The 22,178-nt window shown below is 42.2% G+C and overlaps 2 protein-coding genes across 11 annotated transcripts in view; one reads left to right on the plus strand and one right to left on the minus strand.

Annotated features, from left to right (window-relative positions):
* On the plus strand, positions 1-19,839 carry COQ6 (coenzyme Q6, monooxygenase). 3 transcript variants are annotated; one of them, XM_077323198.1, is made up of 12 exons: positions 1-225; positions 3,362-3,496; positions 4,785-4,843; positions 6,286-6,409; positions 6,752-6,882; positions 9,168-9,275; positions 9,383-9,445; positions 10,141-10,248; positions 10,948-11,150; positions 11,765-11,880; positions 16,731-16,897; positions 18,581-19,839. In XM_077323198.1, exons 1-12 carry the CDS (start codon positions 36-38, stop codon positions 18,608-18,610), a joined length of 1,434 nt encoding a protein of 477 aa, XP_077179313.1. In that variant the 5' UTR covers positions 1-35; the 3' UTR covers positions 18,611-19,839. The 3 variants fall into 3 exon arrangements, with proteins under 3 accessions (XP_077179313.1, XP_077179314.1, XP_077179315.1); XM_077323199.1 differs by lacking the exon at positions 1-225 and having other exon boundaries at positions 3,468-3,496; positions 4,785-4,877; XM_077323200.1 differs by lacking the exons at positions 1-225; positions 3,362-3,496 and having other exon boundaries at positions 4,785-4,884.
* The window catches only part of ENTPD5 (ectonucleoside triphosphate diphosphohydrolase 5 (inactive)), a 26,669-nt gene continuing 23,979 nt past the window's right edge, over positions 19,489-22,178 (minus strand). For all 8 annotated transcript variants that reach the window (XM_077323202.1, XM_077323203.1, XM_077323209.1 and 5 more), the window contains exon 14: positions 19,489-21,678. In XM_077323202.1, coding sequence (XP_077179317.1) covers positions 21,592-21,678 — 87 coding nt within the window. In that variant the 3' untranslated portion in view covers positions 19,489-21,591. The remainder of the gene's footprint in view (positions 21,679-22,178) is intronic.

Raw genomic sequence — 22,178 nt, forward strand, 5'->3', positions numbered from 1 at the left:
GTTGTTAGGCTGAAGTGTCCGTCACTTCCGGAATTATGGCGGCGGCCATGGGTCTCGTCTCATGCCGGGGCTTTGGGCCTTGGAAGAGTTTTTGCTTCCGTTCTGTTTGCGTCGGTTCCTTGGGCTGGCGGGGCGGCCCCGTGAGATCGCGTAGTTCGGAGGCGGTATATGACGTCGTGGTCTCAGGCGGTGGGATGGTCGGGAGCGCCATGGCTGTCGCACTAGGTAGGACAAGCCCGTTGCTTTTGGGCATCGAAATGCGGGGGGCGCTTGTTATCCAGCACTTAAGAGGTCGAGGTGGTTTTCGTAAGTTTCGTAGCAAATTTCTCCATGGTGGAGTTTCATTACAGGAGTTACAATTACAATATTTTGGAACATCTCACCAAAGTTCAGTGCATACCACCAACAGCGCCCCCTGAAAAGCTTGCAAGCACAGTGTTGGTCAAATGTGAAAGACACATGTTGAAAAATGCTTATGCCATTCTTAGCAGATGAAGCGCTCTCATTCCAAAATGTGTGGGTTGAGCGTGGTCTTGTCCCATCCGACTTCTGTAGCTCGACGACTTAACGACCGATTGTTAACAGCTTTGCTCAGATCTTTTAAACGGAAAACTGATCCATCTCATGCTCAGTCTTCCTCTTCCTGCTGCCTTCAGCTGTTCCTAGTATTAGTGTCTTTTCAAGAAGGTAGACTCAGGTGGCTGGCTGGTTTGAAGCAACAGGAAGAGGAAACATTATGTAACTGAGGGAGCACACATCTTGGCATGAGAAGTCTCTCAGAATTGAATTATGTAGGTTGTAGGGGTGCCACCAGACTCATTTTTGTGTTCTCAACAGATATGTATGCTAGTTTACTGTCATCCACAGATCTTAACTGCCGTAATCCAATCTCAGTTACAATTCAGTTTTTTAAGTATACAACTAACCCTTCCTGGAACCTTTCTCTGTAAGGATTAAGGAAATTTTGTTTCATTTTATCTGAAGAAGTGTACATACATATGAACAATTATTCCTTGAATAAAACTTTGTTGGTCTTAAAGGTGGCACTGGACTCAAAGTGAGTCTTGTGTTTTCATAATGTGACCAAAATATCAGTTTAATCATTTTAGCTGCTAAGGAGAGTTTCGGTTTGATTTGATCTGGAACATAGAATCATAAAGTTGGAAGGGGCCATACAGGCCATCTAGTCCAACCCCCTGCTCTATGCAGGATCAGCCCTAAGCATCCAAGAAAAGTGTGCATCCAACCTTTGCTTGAAGACTGCCAGTGAGGGGGAGTTCACCACCTCCTCAGGTAGCCTATTCCAGTGCTGAACTACTCTGACTGTGAAATTTTTTTCCCTGATATCTAGCCTATATCATTGTGCTTGAAGTTTAAACCCATTACTGCGTGTCCTCTCTTCTGCAGCCAACAGAAACAGCATCCTGCCCTCCAAGTAACAACCTTTCAAATACTTAGAGGGCTATCATGTCCCCTCTCAACCTCCTTTTCTCCAGGCTGAACATTCCCAAGTCCCTCAACCTATCTTCATAGGGCTTGGTCCCTTGGCCCCAGATCATCTTCGTCGCTCTCCTCTGTACCCTTTCAATTTTATCTACGTCCTTCTTGAAATGAGGCCTCCAGAACTGCACACAGTACTCCAGATGTGGTCTGACCAGTGCCGTATACAATGGGACTATGACATCTTGTGATTTTGATGTGATGCCCCTGTTTGATACAGCCCAAAATGGTATTTGCCTTTTTTACCACTGCATCACACTGCCTGCTCATGTTTAGTTTACAATCCACAAGTACCCCAAGGTCTCGTTCACACACAGTGTTACCTAGAAGCGTATCCCCCATCCAGTAGGCATGCTTTTCATTTTTCTGACCCAGATGCAGAACTTTACACTTATCTTTATTAAATTGCATCTTGTTCTCATTTGCCCATTTTTCCATTGTGTTCAGATCTCGTTGTACTCTGTCTCTATCTTCCGGAGTATTTGCCAGTCCTCCCAATTTGGTGTCATCTGCAAGCTTGATGAGTAGTCCTTCCACCCCCTCATCTAGATCATTAATAAATATGTTAAAAAGTACCAGACCGAGCACAGAGCCCTGAGGTACCCCGCTACTCACCTCTCTCTAATCTGATGAAACACCATTGACAACAACTCTTTGAGTGTGGTTCTCTAACCAATTCCCTATCCACTTAACTATCTCAAAATCCAGATTGCAGTCCTTCAACTCATCCATCAGAACAGGGGTAGTCAAACTGCAGCCCTCCAGATGTCCATGGACTACAATTCCCAGGAGCCCCTGCCAGCGAATGCTGGCAGGGGCTCCTGGGAATTGTAGTCCATGGACATCTGGAGGGCCGCAGTTTGACTACCCCTGCATCAGAACATCATGGGGAACCTTGTCAAAAGCTTTACTAAAATCCAAGTAAATGACATCAACCGAATTTCCACGATCCAGCAAACCTGTTACTTGGTCAAAAAAGGAAACCAGGTTGGTCTGGCAGGACCTGTTGGAGACATATCCATGCTGACTTCCTTGGATCACCAAATTGTCCTCCAGATGTTTGCAGATCGCTCCCTTCCATATCTGCTCCATTATCTTCCCCACAACAAATCACTGGTCTGTAGTTTCCCGGGTCATCCTTCCTCCCTTTTTTGAAGATCGGAATAACGTTTGCTCTCTTCCAGTCTTCCATATTACAGTCGTGTTGCTAAAATCTGGGTCTGTCAAAATTAATCGTGCCTGCCATGACTTTTTTGTGCTTGAAGCATCTTAAAAAAACAACACTTGTTTTGGTTTGTGAAGGAAGTAAAAGGATTTTGTTTGAGAAGAACAAGGGCAGACATTTATTTAAAGAGATGATCTAACAGTGTATTCCTATGTAGAATTGCCCATTGATGTAAATAGGCTTGTGCTGAAGTAACTCTGTCTACGGCCATTGTTTCCTCTAATATCTCTGTTGAGTGGAGCAGTTCACAGTCTGAGCAGAATATAACTCATATAACCTTAAAATGGGCAATGAGTAGTACGAAACCGTGTACAGTTCCAGGTTGCTGCCTGTGTTAATGAGTGACCATTCACATGCACAGCTTCGAACTATGTTGAACAAAGTTTGAATTCAGTGCCACCTTTAAGAACTACAAAGTTTTATTCTGGGTATATAAGTTTTTGTGTGCATGCACAATTTTTCAGATAACCATGCTGTAATTGTGCTTATGTCCAATGCTGGTTATCCTGTTGTGCTAAGCTATTCTATGTATTCAGGGAATGACTCAGTGTTTTCCTTGTGGGGCCTTGTTATGGGGTGTTCAGTATTGCTGTGTATTCCTTTTTGTAAAGACCTTAAAATTCTGACTTTTTAAAGGAAACGATGCTCATCTCCGTGGAAAGAAAATCTTGCTACTTGAAGCTGGCCCCAAGAAACTAACTAAGCAGTTACCAAAGAGTTATAGTAACCGAGTCAGTGCTATAACCCCTGGCTCAGCCACACTTCTTAATAGTAAGTACAACATTTAACAATTTACTTGGGTGTCACTTATCAGTGCATATAATGATTGACTGATTTTAAGGTGTTAAAATTAAAGTCTGTGTAGCAGTATGTACCAAGTGGGATGCTGCTTGATTGGAATAGCTGCAGACTAGGTATCTTGGGTGTTAGTGAAACAGGTGATTCAATTCTAAAGAAAGAGAATAAATTGTCTTCATTCTTCCTTGGTGGAAGGCTTTTTCCAGAAAACTTGTATGTACTGCTTTGGGATTCTTTAGACTTTGCCTCAGTTGCAGAACACCTACTTTGCATAAAGAAGACCCCAAGTTCAATCCAAAGTATCTTGAATTTGTAAAGTAATGTGAAGGCCTTCCTGCCCTTCCACCTCTGGCAGACAGAGGAAACAGTTCTGACTTTAATAGACCTATAACTTGTCTCAGTGTGTGTCCAGCTACTTAGTGGATTAGATACAGCACAAGGAGTACATAATGACTGCAGAAGGATTGTGGTCCCCCAAACACCCCCTCTGTGACCTGAATCATGCTGACTTCTCAGGAGTTCATGTTAAAAGCTGAGAGCTGTTGTCACACTGTGAATCTGTTATGTTCAATTTTGGAATCACTGTTATGTTACTGTCACTAGATTTCTATGTATATTCATGACGTCTTATGTAAATCACCCTGAGCCTTATGGGAGGGTGGTATAGAAGTTCAATAAATGGCTGATACTTCTGGTTTTCATCTCTTTCTGGCAGGCTATCTTGGGAAGGTTGCTTCTCAGGGTTAAGGAGTAATATCCACATGGATTTGGATGTTGCTCTGGGGAGAGAGAAGGAGGCAAAATTGCTGTTCTGTCAGTAAATTGGCGTTCTGAGAAGTGTCTTTCCCCTTCCCAGTGCAGTTGCCAGACCCCCCTCCCCCAGGTTGTATTCTGTAGGGGGGGGGGACTGGAAAGATTGATTTGGGATCCAACTCATCTCAAAGATCTCAATTGCCACTTTGATGCTGCCCTTACTTTCACTGTTATTGTCCCTTGGAAAGTTTCCTTAATTCAAGAACTGCTTATGTTCTTTAAAGCCCTCTGCCTTCCAATTGATAAAGCTAAAGAAATGACAGCTGAACTGCAGTTACTGCAGCTCGGTTTTGCTTGTCACTTAACAGGGAGAGTTGCCAAGCATCTAGCAGTAGAAGCAAGTGAGAGAACTGTTATGGACTTCTGTCTGTAAAGATCCACATCACACATTGTTGAGATTTTACAGTTATTCTTTTAATGTTGTGGGATCCTTTCCTTTCTCTTCCAGGCTTTGGTGCTTGGGATCATATTCGCAGTATGAGAATCAAGCCTTTTCGGCGGATGCAGGTGCCTGCTACTGCAACAAATACAGTTTACAGCTGTGTGTGGTAACCTAACTTTGTGTGACATCAGTTCTCAAGAAATGTATTTCTGGGTAGCCTATGGTTTGCTTTCTTTTTAGAGAGAGGAGCAAGTTACATACAAGTCAGGTGTGCATTCTTTTACTATATTTGCAGGGTCTTGTGCAAAGGAATGACATATGCTTTTTTTACAGGTAGATAAGATAGCTGTACTCTCAACAAGATTGTTAATACATCCTTGTTGATTTTTATTTTGCACAAGACCCCTGGGAGTAAGAGAAAGGCATTCATGACTCATGCACCTGTTATTTCTGCTTATATGTTGCATATGCAGCTGTTGAATACAGAGGATGCAGGCCTCAGGAAGTATTGGTTATTAGCCTGACATGCTCCTAGAGAAGAAGACAAGAGCTGTTTTTATACTCCATTTTTCACTACCCAAAGGAGTCTAAAAGTGGCTTACAAAAACGTTTCCCTTTCTTTCCCCACAACAGAGACACCCTATGAGGTAGGTGGGGCTGAGAGAGCTCTAACAGGACTGCTCTAACTGTGACTAGCCCAAGGCTAGTCCTAAGAGAACTGTGACTAGCTGCATGTAGAAGAGTGAAGAATCAACCTGGTTCTCCAGATTAGAGGTTGCCTCTCTTAACCACTACACTACTCTGGCTCTCCTAATCTGACAACCACTGTATGGGGTTCTTGTAAGCATTACTGAAATCAAGGGTTAGATCTTGCAATTTGTCAGTGGCTTTCCTTTCCCCACAGCAGCCATTTCTGATCCTGGAAATTGTATTCCCCCCCCCCCATTTTCTAATGGAAAATTTGAACCCTTTGGGGGGGGGGGAGGAAAAGCTCCTGTGACATACAGCATGATTCCTGTGTATACTGTAGACACGTACAACATTTTAAAAATGACTTTTAAAATATAAATATTTGGTAACAATTAAAATACGACCATGTGTTTAAAGTTAAATATGTTCTTCAAAAATTTAGTGTTTTCAATGTTATATTGCTTAATATCCAAGCAAGTTGCTAGTCCTACCTATTGTGCTTTTTATTTGCCAAATATCCAGCAAATGAATAACATGCTTATAGTGTATTGGCCTCTTCAGCTTGCCATAAGGGATGGTGTTAGAGCTCAGCCCTTAATTAGGCTGGTTAAGTTCCATGCTTCACTTTTTAGTCTTGGTGTTTTGTCTTGCTAGCAGCTGCAGTAGTTCAAAGGATGTGTTACTTTTGATACCTCAATCCAAGTGTTGTTTTTATCTGCTTGGTTGCCTCCTTACAGGGAACTTATCATGCTAATTTTTGTATTTTCTAGCTCTTCAGTTATAACTTAGGTTGCTTTAATTCTGCATGTACTGGAGATTAGTCATTGAGTTTTGTCAAGGGGAGTTGATATGGTTAGTAGCATTTTTCTTTTTACAGGTGTGGGATGCTTGTTCTGAAGCCATGATCATCTTTGATAAAGATAACCTGGAAGACATGGGATATATAGTAGAGAATGACGTTATTATGTCTGCTCTAACCAAACAACTGGATGCCATGTCAGGTAGTGACTTTTTTCCTGATCTTGAGTTATCTTGAGGGGCTTACAGTGAAAAAGAAAAGTAGAAACAGAGATAACTAGGCAACATAGGAAAGCTTAAATCTATCATATAACTTGGGAATGTGGACTGAGCGTTTTCGGGCCAGGTCCTTCTGTGTGGGGAACAGTCCTTTTCCTTTTTAGAGTTGTCTATATATAAACACTGGAAAATGCTTTATAGCATTATAGAATTATTTAAATATGGGAATTCATTAAGCTAGTGGGTGGTTTTGCTAAGGTTTTGACTGGTTTTAATTTTTGAAAAACTTTTTATTTGATGACTTTGTTACATTGTATCCCCATCAGACCAAGTGGAAGTTTTCTACAGGAGCAGAGCACTTGGGTACACCTGGCCCCTTCCCTATCAAACCTGTGATGCAAGCCCTTGGGTTGAAATTGATTTAGCAGATGGACGCAAACTTCAGACCAAACTGCTGGTAACTAAGCCTTTATTTTCTGTTTGATGATTAGGCACCATCCTTTGGCAAGTCTTTTCCACTGGATTTGGTTCTAATCTCATATGGTATTACTCAACGTGAAGGGACTAAGAGGTGAGTTGGAGTGATTAGAGGCTTTAAAAAAGTTCAGTGTAGTTGTACTTCAATACTTGGATACAATCCACAAACGTTTATATCAAGGATCTTTCCTATGTTCCTTGTTATAGTTGGAAAGGAAAATGGTTTATTTCCTTGCAGGGAAACTCCTGCAAGTAGAGGGTTCCTGGAAAATGCACTGACAACCTATGTGCACCACTTAGGACTGCCTGAGAACATTTAGACTTACCTGCTGAAAAGGCACTCTTTCATTGCAGTACTAGAGCAATAATGGAGTGACTGCGTAGAAATGCTAGCAGATACCTTATAAGCAACCCAGTTGCACCCATGCATTTTACCACATAAGGAAAGGAACAATTACAAAGAAATAGCTTGTAATAAATGAAGCCCCCCCTCAAAAAAATCAACCCTTTATTAAATGACTTTATATTATTGTGAAAGGGGCAGGGGAGAAGGAAAAGGGAAGTTGGATTTGAAAATGGATAGAAAAATGGCAGAAACAAAATATGGAGAAAACACACCCAACAGCAGCCCATTGAACTAGCTGAGCTAAATACTTGACATCTATCCTATAGCAGATTCCTCAGTGCATGTACAGCGTTTCTTGCAGTACCAAGAGGGTTTAACAACTGGTTTTTAAATCCTACCCAACCTCCTATGGACTCAGTTTCTGCAGAGGACAAGGGAAAATCCCGAATGTCCAGGTAATAATAGTGAATGGAATTGGACCTATATCTGTCTATGAGTGACAAGCCACTTCAGTGAACTCTATGCTGTGCTCCATCTGTGATGTTTGGGGTTACTGTTAACCAATCACCAGGGCCATATAAAATATAAAATACAGTTCGACCTATATCAAGCATCTGGTAAAGGCGCTGAGCTTCCATGACAAATGGTTTGTCTGGTCCAAATATAGTTGTCTTTTATCCAAAAGGGTTTACATCTGCCTGGATTGTCCAATGTAGAATGGAAAAGTATGGGTGATTCTAATGGAACCCGCAGGGACCCAACATCCCAGACACTCTTAAGTCGTGCTCTTGCCCTAATAAGGTGTTAGGGCTTCTGTCACATTCTCCTTCCCCTAGAAGGTTGCTGACCTCAAGGAAGTTTATTGAGGGGATTGTGGGACTTCAGCACAGCCACTTCCTGACCCAAATGGCTGCCAGTCCATATCTGTCACATGGCAATACACTTTCCTGGGGTTGGAAATGAAGGGAGGGAGGGAATACAAGATAAACTGGATCCAGACTACAGCTATGGCCCTAATGGCCCTAAATATTGCTAGAACTGGGATGTAAGAAAATTCCATTTTCCCAAGGATCCAAATGCAGAGGTATAACAACTTTATTCTGGGCCCATAGCCTGACACACAGCTCTACTTTTCAGAGGGGTTGTCCCTGGTGACCAATAATGCCCTGGCAGTCTATAACTCTCCCCCACCCTGTAAACCCCTTCATGTTCCAACTTGGGCAAACCTATTTGCCACCACCATTTTTAATAGGAGTGGGGGTGCTTTGGATTTCTTCTCTCCCTGTGATTTGTGCCAGACATGTCCCCAGCTTCCTTTTGTATCCCTTGAATAGCCAGTTGAGACAAATCCTACATTTCAAGGGAGGAGGTGAAAAAATGAAAAGCAATTTAATATAATGCAAGGTAGGGAAATCAGAAAGGGTTTACTACCTGAAAGAGTCTCAGAACAGTTTACAGTTGTCTACCTGTCTTCCCACAATGGACACCCTGTGCGGTAGGTGAGGCTGAGAGAACTGTAATGGACCCAAAGTCACCCAGCTTAGTTGCATGTGGAGGAGCAGGGAATCAAACTTAGTTTTCCCGATTAGAGGCTGTTGCTCTTAACCACTACTCCAGGCTAGCTCTCAAGAGGACGTAACAAAGTATAAATACTAAGACCCAACTGTATCGGTTACTATTCTAATACCTTCCTCGAAGAGAGTAAGGAATCTAAGCTAACTCTGGCTTTCCAAGCCATCCTCAACAAACCTACTGAAAAAAACAACCTTTTCCCCAGTTCGCTCTGTGACAATGAAATCTTCACTCATGTCAAGAAGCTCTGGTGTGCATTGAGCTGTGCATTATGTGTAATGAGACCTCGAGGAGTTGGTTTTGTTAATTTCTTAGCTGGTTCATTTCTACTGCTGTCCTCTTTGCAGATTGGTGCAGATGGACAGAATTCCATGGTCCGGAAAGCAGCTGGGATTCAGAACATTCAATACCAGTATGATCAGTCAGCAGTTGTTGCTACGCTTCACTTGTCTGAGGTAACTTATTTTCTCTGTGCTTCTCTGGGTTTCAGTTTCTGAACACACAAAACAAGGGAGAGAAAGGTAAAAGTATTTATTTGTCTTCTGGTTCTTTCATGCTGCAGGCAACAGATAACAACGTAGCATGGCAAAGATTCCTTCCATCTGGACCGATTGCTCTTCTCCCGGTAAATGACTTAGTTACTGTATATGTTTATTTCATTGAATAATTGTATTGTTTTATTAATATAGTATTGTATTGATGTATATTTTTGTTGTACATTGCTCCAAGATGATTGGCTCAAGGGGGGCGGTATGCAATTAAATAAATACATTCGTCCAGGGTTTTAAAAAATTTATATATTCTGCTTTTGAGCCCAAAATAACAAAACCTCTTTTATAGTTTTAACATTAATATTATTGTTGTTGTTATGAACAACTAAGTTTCATGTACCATTTTCTACATTTTATGTAAACCACCCTGAGCCTCAGGGGAGGGTGGCATATAAATACAATAAATAAATACATAAAATTGGTTTTCAGAGTGGCTCACAGGAATCATACCATAATCACAATCCAATATAAATGACAATAAATGTTCAATACAAAATGTTCCTTGGAGAGCCAATTTTCAGCTCAACTGAATTTTAATCTTTATCATAAATGTTTTAGGCTGATCCTTCATTGAGCAGGAGGTTGGACTAGTTGGCCTGTATGGCCCCTTCCAACTCTGTGATTCTATGATTCCTCCTTTCTGTACTCATTGGTTTTGAATTAGTACTAAACATGTGTTACCAGTCACTGTTTTATGGGTGATTCTTGTACTGCTTGGCATAGTGGATGGATTTGGTGAAATTGGGCTTTTTTGTGGTTCTTGAATCAGCTATCTGACACTGTCAGCTCCTTAGTTTGGTCCACATCTCACGAACATGCATCTCAACTTCAGAGTATGGATGAGGAAAGTTTTGTGGACTCCATCAACTCTGCTTTTGTGAGTATCGTTCTCTCATAGATGTGCTGCTTTCTTATGTATGCCAGTAAGACTCATGATTTTAAAAGAATGAGAACATGCATGTGAACTTAATTCCTTAGCTTTGGTTTGAACAGAGAAAGTTTGTTATGTTTGTTTGGTAATTCTTATGGATAGTGAATATATTATTGGTGTTCAATTTCCTCTTAAATATGAGATTACTGTCCCCACAATAACTTAGCAAATGTCACCCTTGTCTTCCTGTTTACTTTTGAAGCTTCATCTTGGTCTCACTAGTGTTCTGTGTTTGGATTGGAGAAATGTTCTATCATTCTAAGCAGGAATTAGCCTTGGATTATTTTGGCACTGCTGCTGTTTCAGTCACATGCAACTGAATGGCGATCATGGAAGCCCCGTCAGCCTGTGGGCCCCAGTGTGTTTCATGTGAAGGCATCTAGTGCAGGCTTAGCATGAAAAACATGTTGAGAGGTCTGAGAACAGAAGACAAGAAACTCTTTTTTCTCTATCCCTCCTACCAGTAATTTTCAGTGATAAAGGCTAGTTACCACTACCTTCCCTTTCCTAACTGTAGCCTTTAAATAGGTGGAATTCTGGAAAGGGTAGAAGACTTTGCATTTTCATTATGTATTCTCATAGTTTAGTCGTCTCCTTGTCTTTCTATTTCATGTGATATATAAACAAATCTCTATCATTATTCAGTGGAGCAATGCAAATCACTCTGACTTCATCGATACCGCTGGAACTGTGTTCCGATCAGCCCTTTCTCTGCTGATGCCGGCAGGGTCTGCAGCTCGTCAGTTGCCCCCAAGTGTCGCAAAAGTGGATCCAAAGAGCCGAGCTGTGTTCCCTCTTGGACTGGGACATGCAACTGAATATGTCCAACACCGGGTGGCCCTTATTGGGTAATTTCGCATTTAGAAACTTTAGTACTGTGATCATCTTTAGGAGGATGGGTTGATTATGGTATCAAAAAGGAGATCATCTTGAATGAACAAAATGTTGTTTCTAGTAGCATGGGGTGAAGATGGTTGGGGAGGAGTAGCTGTGGTTTCACAAGAGGTTTGTGAAATTTACCTGGAGTGTGTGCTTGCTTCAGAGACCACAGATGTTGATGACTCGGCATTGTAGGAACAGGCAACAGATACAGTGTGTGAGGGTGATCATGGGCGAAGGACATAGTGAGGAATGACTTCCAGAGGTGGAAGCCAAAATAACAAAACATTTTGTGACATCTGAAAGATTTGTTGTAGCATATGAATGCAAGTAGTTTATATTTTTTAAAAAACACAAAAGATTTTCATTAATAAAAGATAGAGTGAAACAAAGTCTTAGAAGAAAAAAGAACAAAAAAACCCTCAAAACAAAATACAAAACAAAATAATGATGTTAATGCAAGCAGTTTATGAGGTCCTTACAGTGAAATTCATTCAATTCCAGTGGGCAGCATTCATTTTGAATACTGTAATTTTATGTTGATCTTTGTGCTGGATATAAGCTGCCATTGTCTTTTCTTTAGGGATGCAGCTCACAGAGTACATCCTCTAGCTGGTCAAGGCGTAAATATGGGTTTTGGTGATATTGCATGTTTGATGCATCATCTCAGTGCTGCAGCATTCAACGGGAAAGACTTGGGTGAGGATATAAAATTATACTTTTTCTCCATTCTATACTGTGTCAGTTGTTAGAAACTGCTGTGAGGTATAAAGAAAAAGTGGTATGCAAATGTCCCTAATAACAAATATATTTTATTTATTCACTATATTGTTATACTGCCTACTCAAAAATTCTCAGTGATCAACAGAATTTTGTCCTGCTGCAGACTGTAGAAAGAGCACCTTTCTGTAAAAATGAGAAATTTGTGTCACTGTTGAGTCACAGGGCAGCTTGAAAGAACCAAGATGTAATATACCAGCGGTCCGCAAGCTTACGCTCGCTGCGGACCGCTGCGGCGTAGTGGAGGGAGAGGACAGCCCAGGGGCCCGCGCACGCACGGCAGCCCCAGCGCAAACGCGCCTGCGCGGACTGCTGCGCATGTGCGTTTGTACCCGGCAGGGGTGCAAACGTGCGTGTGTGGCAGTCCACGCAGGCGCGTTTGCGCCGTCGCCATGCCGGCGGCCGCGGCTCCCCCTCCCGGCCCCTCCGGGCTGCGAGCAAATCGCCCGCTAAAGCGGCCGATTAGCTTGCAGCTCGGCAAGTTTCTCTTCCCGCCCCTCCCGAAGCAAGAAGCTTGCCGGGCCGCGAGCTAATCGGCCGCTTTGGCGGGCGATTTGCTCGCAGCCTGGCGAGCTTCTTGCTTCGGAGGGGGGGAGGGAAGAAGGAGCCGCGGCCCGCGGGTTGGGGACCACTGTAATATACTACAAACCACATATTTACAGTTTTGTCAAAAAGGTTCTAGGTTGTTCTAGCTGTATGTTCTTGCTGCTAGTTAGGTCATACTCATGTTGCAGTAAGTTGGAAATTTCTACTGCCTGCAAAACTGGGTTGAAGATAGAAACAACAGTCTGCCTAATGGGACACAGTAATTCAAAGGTTACTTTCATGATGCTTTAATTTAGGGATTTTTTTTGTGGGGGGGGAGTATTTTATTTATTTATTTAGATTTCTATACCACCCATTTCTTTGCAGCTCTGGGAGGTTTACACTGAACATCATATAGACAGAATGATATAGCACCAATAGTAGACAGAATGATATAGCTCCAATACAAGATCGGGCTGAAGACAGAATAATCAAAGAATTTTTGAGAGAAACTAGAGCATAAGAATGCAAGTCAATGATGATACCTGAGTGTTGCAGCATAGGTACAGAAGCCAGCCATGCTGGTCTGCAGTAGAACAGTAGCACCATAAACAAGCAAGTATGTTGCAGTATCAGATACTCCAGATACTTCTACAGTACCAACACTTGCACTGTGCAGCATGTTTTGCAAAGGTCAGATATGGCACTTCACTCCCGATGGAAGAAAGCTTGGCCTCTGGCTGGACAAGTAGGGAAGGTATAGAAATAATCGGATGGTTTATCGCCTGCCGCCTTGTTGTTATAAGGGAAGATTTTATGGGGTTTTATTGTATTTTATTGTTTTATTGGTGTAAACCGCCACGAGCCCATTGGGAGAGTGGCAGTATAGAAATTGAAATATAAAATGAACAAATAAATAAATAAAATGAAAAAGAAGAAATATTTAGTACATTTTTATCCCATTATTCCTCTAAGGAGCTCAGGCCAGTGTATATCAGTCTCCCTTCCTCTATTTTATCTTTTCAACATCTAAGGCCAAGGCCAACACTCATCGACATCTGAATGGGCCCCCCTGCTACTCCCCCTCTTCTCTATCTAAGCCTGGGTTGAAATTTCTGATCCATCTCTCCCCAGGTTTTAGTGATGGAGCATGCTGTTGGTTTTAATTGTTTGCATGGTTTTATGTATGAAGTTTTAACTATTGTTGGCCGCCCTGAGACTGTTGTTAGAGAGGGATGGCATAGAAATAACAACAACAATCTTTTCAAAATAATCTATTCTGAGAGGGAGTGATTGGCATTCAGCAAACTTGATGGCAGAGTGGGGATGTAAGCCTGATTGATCTTAATTCCCCACATTGGGAAGAGAAAGACCACAATGAAAATATTATCTACCCTTTTCTCTGTGCACACATCATCCAAATGAGGCTAACTGAATTATTTTTTGAGAACAACTCTGTAGTCGTGGACAGGCCAGATGGGAGAACAGGTAGACTGGTCACAGACCAAAGAAGGATAGAGAGTTGGGCCACAAAATGGAGGTAGAATGGTCATGGCAACACAGAGCATTAAAGAAATTGCTTCTAGTGCAATGGAAGAAGGAAGCAATGCTTGTCTTTCATTGCCTTCTCAACAAAGCGTTTGTACAAGTGGCAGCATTCTTGCATTCACTGGTTGAACAAGAAGGCAAGTGGGGGGCGGGGGCTGATCCTGTTACACATCTCTTGGATGGTGTGCAAAGAATAAAAGGATGGGCAAGCCTGAGCAGAAATGGGTGAATAGGCACTAATCCTTCAAGAACAAGTCTCTAGTTGTATGCATAATCAAGTTTACCTTATGTGGATTTAGTCACTCAATATATTTCATCACTGCCTTCCATCCAGTCCCTTCCCACTGTTTTAGTTCAAGTTGCACTTCAGTGATTTTGGGTGCAGGTTCATTAATTCATTCTCCAGGTTATTATCTTTAGTCACTGTTGTCCTCTGGATTTGAAAGAATGAATTTTTCCAACCTGTTTAATATTATGTAGCCCTTATTATATGGGCATTCCAATCCATTTTACGCTTCAGCAATTATGACCACAGAACCAGAAAATGAAAATTCGTGTGCATTTGATGGAGGGAATTAAGAGTATAATTTTGAATAAGTGGTGCAGGTAGTAGTTATTTGTGTAAAAGGGAGAAATCATGCATATGGTAAACATCAAGAGAAAATATGGTGAGTTTTTAAACTCACATATATACTGTGCTACATAATCAATCAACAGAGCCTCTTGTGGCGCAGAGTGGTAAGGCAGCAGTCTGAAAGCTCTGCCCATGAGGCTGGGAGTTCAATCCCAGCAGCCAGCTCAAGGTTGACTCAGCCTTCCATCCTTCCGAGGTCAGTAAAATGAGTACCCAGCTTGCTGGGGGGTAAACGGTAATGACTGGGGAAGGCACTGGTAAACCACCCCGTATTGAGTCTGCCAAGAAAACGCTAGAGGGCGTCACCCCAAGGGTCAGACATGACCTGGTGCTTGCACAGGGGATACCTTTACCTTTACCTTTTACATAATCAAATTTTAGGAATATAACAGTGAAATACTCAGTGTTTTTGCTATGCATTTGAGTGACTGGAACCTGGATGCTGAGACTGATCATAATAATATGAACATCTTTATGTGCCCTCTAGCACAGCTGGTCCAAGAATATGGGCTAGGGTCTCACCAGTATGTGGATGGCACCCAGCTCTATCTGTTAATGATTGATCAGCCGAATACACCTGAATCCTTGGCCAGGTGCTTGGGAGCCTTGACAGAATGGCTCCATCAAAGCTGCCTGTTGCTTAACCCCTTGAAGATGGAGGTCCTGTGGCTGGGAAGGAAAGAGCCAGAAGAAGAAAGCACACCTCCCCTGTCATGACAGGGTGCAACTGAAAGCTGCACATAATGTCAGGAACCTGGGGATGAGCCTTGACACCACCCTTACAATGGAGGCACAGGTTACAAGGGTAGCTCAGCAAGAGTTTTTCCATTTAGTAGCCCCATATCTGGCCCTGGAATGCTATAGTGATCCATGTGACAGGCTGCATTACTGGATACATTACTGTAGCTCACTCTAAGGCAGTCTAACCTAGACCCCGATCCAGAAATTACAGCTGGTACAAAATGCAGCTGCCTGGGTCCTTACCAGGATCCGGGGGGGGGGGGGGAGCTCTCCAGCACCTACGCTGGCTGCCAGTTGAGTTCCAGATCAGGTTGAGAGTTTTACCCTGCATAGTTGAGGGATTGCCTCTCTGAATATGTTCCAAAGAGCATTATGCTCTGCTAACTCAAACTTGTTGTGCAATTGACCTCAACTGGAGCCAGGGCCAGGAGCCTTTTTGGCACTGGCTCCAACCTGCCTGCAGAGATTCAGGCTCTATCAGAGCTGTCAGATTTCTAAAGGGCCTGTGAAATGATGCTTTCCGGCCAAGCATGTGGTTGAGGTCAATATAAGCACATAGTAACATCAGAACGGGCCTCCCTCCTCTCCTCCCCATCTGAACTAGGGATGTGAAATGTAAATGTGGATTGTTTTAAGCCCTATCAGGAACCTGAACATTTTATTTTAATATTTAAAGCTGAAAGTAATGTATTATGTTTTTTACTTATGTAGGGGGTTGTCAACATATTGTCAACTGTCCTGAGACTGACCTGAAAGCAGCAGCCTATAAATCAAATAAATATTTCCAGTGAAAGCCCTTAATTCTCAAATACTTTTATTTGCCCTTCTGAATTATAATGTTCTAAATGTCTGGTACTTCAGATTGATGCATTGTGTTGAACAGAAAACTCAGGATGTAAGGAGCCATGGGTACTGAAATCCTTGGTTATTAGTGATATTAAAATGTTGGTCTTGGGCTGAGGAGACCCAGGTTCAAATTCTATGTGTCTGTGACACTCACTGGATTAGTGTGAATTGTGCTTTATGCCTAACGTACCCACAAGGTTGTTGTGAGGATAAAATGGACAGGAAAACCAAGCATACAGTCTTGAGTTGCTTAGAGGAATATACTAGATAACTTTGTGGACCAATGATATGCTGCTCAGCACAAATAAGATGGACGGAGAGTCCATTTATAGCTTCCTAGGTGACCAGATCTTTATTTGACCCTGTGGCCCCAAGTGGAACATTTTGCCAGCCCAATCCAGCCTTCACACCTGATGTTTAATCCTCTCAAGGTAATCAGCATCACCTGCATACTTACGCACTAATTCTATTGCAGGCTCATTAAATCATCTTCTGAAGTATGAACAGGAACAGCAGAGACACAACCTTTCTATGATGGCTGCAGTTGACCTGCTGCAGAGGCTGTACTCTACAAGTGCAGCTCCTCTTGTGCTGCTAAGAACATGGGGATTGCAAGCAACTAATGCGGCAACTCCAGTTAAAGTAAGAAGCTTTAAAAATACTCTGTCATATAAGGAGCCTTTGGGGGGTTATGATGAAAGATCAGGGGATGAGTAAATTTGCATATCAGAAAGTCCCTAAAGGTTTATCCATTTGTTGGCTCCCACTTGTAGTTAACTAATCAGCGTTTAGACACAAGTTTAACATTTGCTTTCTGTTTATATCTTACTTTGCATAATTTGCATGCAAAGCAGGTCACTTTCATTAAATGAGAGCAAAATATTCATATAACATTTTGCTGGCATTTGAAGTGGATGAAATGATTTCTCCTTTAAAGCAACTATATAGTAGCCTTGTGTAGATTCTGCTGCATCCCACCATGAAACAATGATGGTGCAGATATTGTACACTGCACATTCAATACACTGTCAGACATGTCTGTTGCTGGTGTCGCTCCCTCCCTCCCCCCATTTCTCAGGGGGAGAAATGCCTGTTGGCTCAGTGAGCAGCAGTATCTTGCTTTCCGGTTGGAAGATTGCCCCCAAAGCCTTCTGGAACAATCTCTCATTTCTTGTTGGGAAAGGGGTCTATAAATGTCAGGCAACCTGCCAGTGTTTTCAGCATGGAAGACTGAAGTTTCTCTTGCCAAGCTGGGCAGTGTACATGTGTACACGCGTCAGCCTTGAGAAGCTTGTCCAAACTAGACATGACGAGATTCTTGAGTCCAACTGATGGGTGCTGCCGTCTTTGTAAAGCCTACTGAGCCATTTTTAAAATGTCATAATCCTGATCAGGCCCTTACAGGTTTTTTTAATGTCCTCATTATGCTTTAAAAGGACAGCAGCATTCACTGACACAGCTAGTTTGACCCTTAAGGAGAGGCCTGTCCCACCCTCTCAGGCCAAATAATCTGATCCACCCTCTCCTGAGAGGGTGTCTGTGTGGAGTTTGCTTGTAAACACAATTCTTAGTGCTGGGTTACTCATCATAAAGTGCTAACAAATTTACCAGTACAGGATCTTGCATTCAGGCAATATTTATGTTGTTGCAGTCTGTCTCCCACTGTATTAATAGTATTAAGCATTTGTATAGGGAGGGGCACTATGGGTGGGATTAGCAATCTCCAATAGAGATTGTCAATTCTTTCAATTGAAATCCTCGCCCTTGAGCTATATCAGTGGTTAACAGCCGTGGGGAGGGTATTCCTATAATGGGAACAGTACAATGTATATGTGCCCCTTTCACCTAGAATCATAGAGTTGGAAGGGACCTCCAAAGTCATCTAGTCCAACTCTCTGCACAATGCAGGACACTCACAATTACCTGCCCACACACAGTGACCCCGGTTTCATGCCCATGATCCCCCCCCCCCAAAAAAATCTCCGGAATCCAGCCTGGCCTGGAGGAAATTCACCTACCATCCCAATTCCCTGAGTATGCAAGAAAGAGCCACAAGAGACAAACACTGGCACATCCATTCCTGCCCACCCACTCACAATCTGCCTAAGTTCATAAAATCAGCATTTCTGTCTCTGTTTTAAAACTTCCAAAGAACTCCCCACCTCCAGAGGAAGCCTGTTCTACATTCTCTAGCCTCATTTCCCTCCTCTGGCCTTACATCCTTCATGTATCATACTGTTTGGCTTTAGACCCCACTTTCTCCCTTCTCAGTCAGTGAGGGCATGATGTGGTTGTAACACTAGTCTCTTCTTTCTCCATTTTTAGGAGCAGATCATGGCATTTGCCAGTAAGTGACATCCTTATGAAGCTAGATTTACAATTCATGGCCAATTGCTGGACATTCTGTAAAGGCTGCATTGTATTTAAGATCTCCGAATAGATGATGGAAAAAACAGGAAAAAGGAGTATTCTTATGTCTGCTTGTTATAGCTGAAGTCTTTTTTTGTTGTTGTTCAGAGAGAGCAGCGGTTGATTCTTTTGTGTGATGTCAGTAATTTTCTGATCCTAACCAGTGCTGGACTGCTGAAGCCTGGATGGTTTGCTTGGCAGGAGTACAGTATTGGAATGAGTTTTGTGTAGCCACAACTAAAACCCAGTTTATTTTCTCATGTTTTAGAGCAGTGGTCCCCAACTTTGTTTATCACCGGGACCAGTCAATGCTTGACAGTTTTACTGAGGCCCCGGAGGAAGGGGTAGTCATTTGCCGGGGGACGTCGCCACCACCACCTGAGCCCCTGCTCCACTTGCTTTCCCGTTGGCGCCCCTGACCTTCCGCCACCCACTGGGGGGCATTGCCAAGGGGGAGCCCCGGCCACAGCAGCCACTGGGGAGCACTAAAGGTGAGCCGGCGGCAGAATGGCAGGGCAGCCCCCAAGGCAGCAGCTGGGGAGGAGGACGAGGAGAACCAGTCCCCAGACCAGAGGTTGGGGACCACTGCTTTAGAGACATGCACAAAGGCCAATGAAGGATCACTTCCACCTCATGTTCTGAGACAGGCCAGACTGGTGATTACTGAAGTGTCACCTGATTCTTTGTAGTTCAACATGTTTCTCAGCCTTTGCCTGTTAGATATGTGATGCCTGGTTGTTGCAAAAAACAGGGTTACAACAGTATTCTCATTCAGGTTAGAGTACCATGGATGACAATCAATTACAGGCTGGAGTCCAAGGACATTATGTTAAAAATATTGTTTAATTACTAAAATAGACATTCAGAGGGCCCTGTCTTGCTCACGTACCAGTCAGCTAATCCCAATGATATCCATTTAACTGCCTTGCAGCACCAAGTAATATGAATACAGCTTACAAACAGGGATAATTATGCTATGCTTTTACAATCAACCAAGCTGAGAACAAAAGGATGGTTGATAGCACAGAGCCTGCACTTAAATAGCACAACAACTGTAGACATGAGAGGCTCAGTCTACCCCACCTTCATCTTAAATTTTTGTTATAATTTAAGATAAATTAAAATATGTGCTGCACCTGGATTAAATATACTTAAAACTATGTAAACACCTAAAACGTCTTTGTTTCTTTTCTTTAAAAACCTTTTTGAATTTAGTGTCTGTTTCATTAACTCTTCCTCTACCACTTATGTACATAAATTCTTTAAACAAAGGCCATCCTATACAGATCATTAAATGTATAAATAGTTATGTTTCACTGAAGAGACATGGACACTTGGGAAAGTACGATAAATTCTGTGTCACCAGGAGTTATCAGAAGAAAAACCTGTTATAATCTTGCACTCCTTATGTAGACTAAGCCCACGGTGAGGAGTGTACCAAAGTGAAGTCTGGATCTAGTTATGCATCTGCTATGACATACACAGTCTTAGGGGATCAAGGTACTGAATTTGCCACACACAGATTGCCTTTGGTACAGAAATAGCAACGCTGAGATATGCCCAAGCTTTCAAATTAGGACAAAGATAGTTTACCCTGGTTCCAACAAATCAAGTTGCTGTGGTCCAGGGCCAAAATGGCATCCTCTTTATTACTAAAGCAAGGAAGTCTTACTACCAAAAGCGAAGTCTAGAATGCAAGGGGTGAATTAACTGTGCTCTACCTTGTAGCATCATAATACAATAATGAGTTGAGAGCTTTTGTGTAGGCGTGTGCACTAAGGGCCTGATTCGGCTTTGGCGCCCATTAAAGTCAGTGGCGCCATTGACCAGATCGGGCCCTTAGTGTATAAGCCTAGTTGTGAGTAGTATCAATACCTTATGAATTGGGAGTGGACATGGATGGAAAGAAGATTCTTCCAAATTTATAAACACATAATCAAATATTTTATCTAGATAATATGTAGAAACACCAATTCGTCCACTGTTTTCAGCAAAAAAAAAAAGTGCTGGACAAAACCATCTGCACAATACCAAGATAAAATATTTAGCTACTGCATATCCATGTTGTCCTCATGAAATATTGAAGGGGTGCACAACAAAATGGCAACAGTCAAATCTGCACTGCAATTGAGGCATGAAAAAAACTTCTGATACTAGAAACTGAAGAGTCTGACTTGTTTCGGTTTTGATGCAGATAAACCAGACATCTAAATATTCTGCAGTAAGCATGGATTTTTAGAATGCACTGCAAGATTTTTATGACTGTTAATCTCTAGAAAATTTCATTCTGAAATGGAAGGAAAAAATGCTTCTGTCAACAGTCTTTGCCATCTCAGAGCTTTATGGAAAGGAGACAAAGGAGAAAACGGAAACCATTCTTTGTGGGGATTCCTAAATGCTTCCATTCCCTGCACCTTCTTCATAGGTTAATGAATCATTTCTTCCACCAACTGCCTCTTCTTCAGCTTAACTGAGAACTTCCTTCTTCAGTTTTAGGAATTTGCTAATCCTAAAAGATTAATTGCCAAGTTTCAAACAGCTTAAGAAAGCTCATTCCAGTTCTTGTTTCTAGGGCTACGCTTCTCTACTTTACATTGGAACCTTCATTGTTTCATGTGCAGAAAGGCCTCCAAACTCTATGAAACATACCTTGAGGTCAGTTGGTACCAAGTGTGTATAAATGCTTTGGCCAAGGACATGTCTGAGCTCCTTGAACAAAATCAGTTTCAAGGCTACTGAGCTATAGCTCAGTCCTTTGGCATAAATTAAACAGTGATGTCCAAAGCACTTATTTTCCTGGAAGAATTCATCTTGTACTGCAGCTCAGAAGAACCCAGTCTTAAAGGTAATGATTACCCTTCTTTGGTCTGTACCCTGTTCAGAACTGCATGTTCTTTTTTAAAAAGTATCCTGCAGACAATGCCTTCTCAGTGGGAGAGTGCCAAGGTTTGCAGAAGATGGAAGGTGGCACCTAGAGCCCAGCCTGTCTCTATGTTGTTCACCTTCTTTGCCAGCTGTAAAAAAGGAAAGGAATGAGATCAGTAGTTCAAGCAAGATTGTCAATACAAATCTCAATATCTGAAAGTGTATTGATATATTTTGTATTTACTTCATTCTGCCTTTCTTGCTGACATTGAAGGTGGCTTACAAAATATAAAAACCCATTCACAATAACAGGAAAGACCAGTTTATAGGACAATAGGCCTAGGACTGCGGGCTTGGAAAACAATGCAAACAGGAAACTATCTTAAGGCATAACATACAGAGATGCAGAAAGTAGGTTACAATGGAAGAAGACAATGTCATGAAAGGAAGGCTGTACATAAACACTGCAATAGCCAACAATCCTATCCTTATAAAAGCAGCCTCCTGAGCTGTCCCACTATACTTCAGTTGGAATCCCTTGATAAAAATCTATTGTCCATTTCTTCTTTAGAAGAAAGTTGACCCAATAGTAAGTAAGTAAACATTAAGAAGCAGAACTCAAGCAAAAAAAGTCTTCACTCCATACATG

This window comes from Paroedura picta, chromosome 2 (genome assembly GCF_049243985.1).
Source record: "Paroedura picta isolate Pp20150507F chromosome 2, Ppicta_v3.0, whole genome shotgun sequence".
Taxonomy (NCBI): domain Eukaryota; kingdom Metazoa; phylum Chordata; class Lepidosauria; order Squamata; family Gekkonidae; genus Paroedura; species Paroedura picta.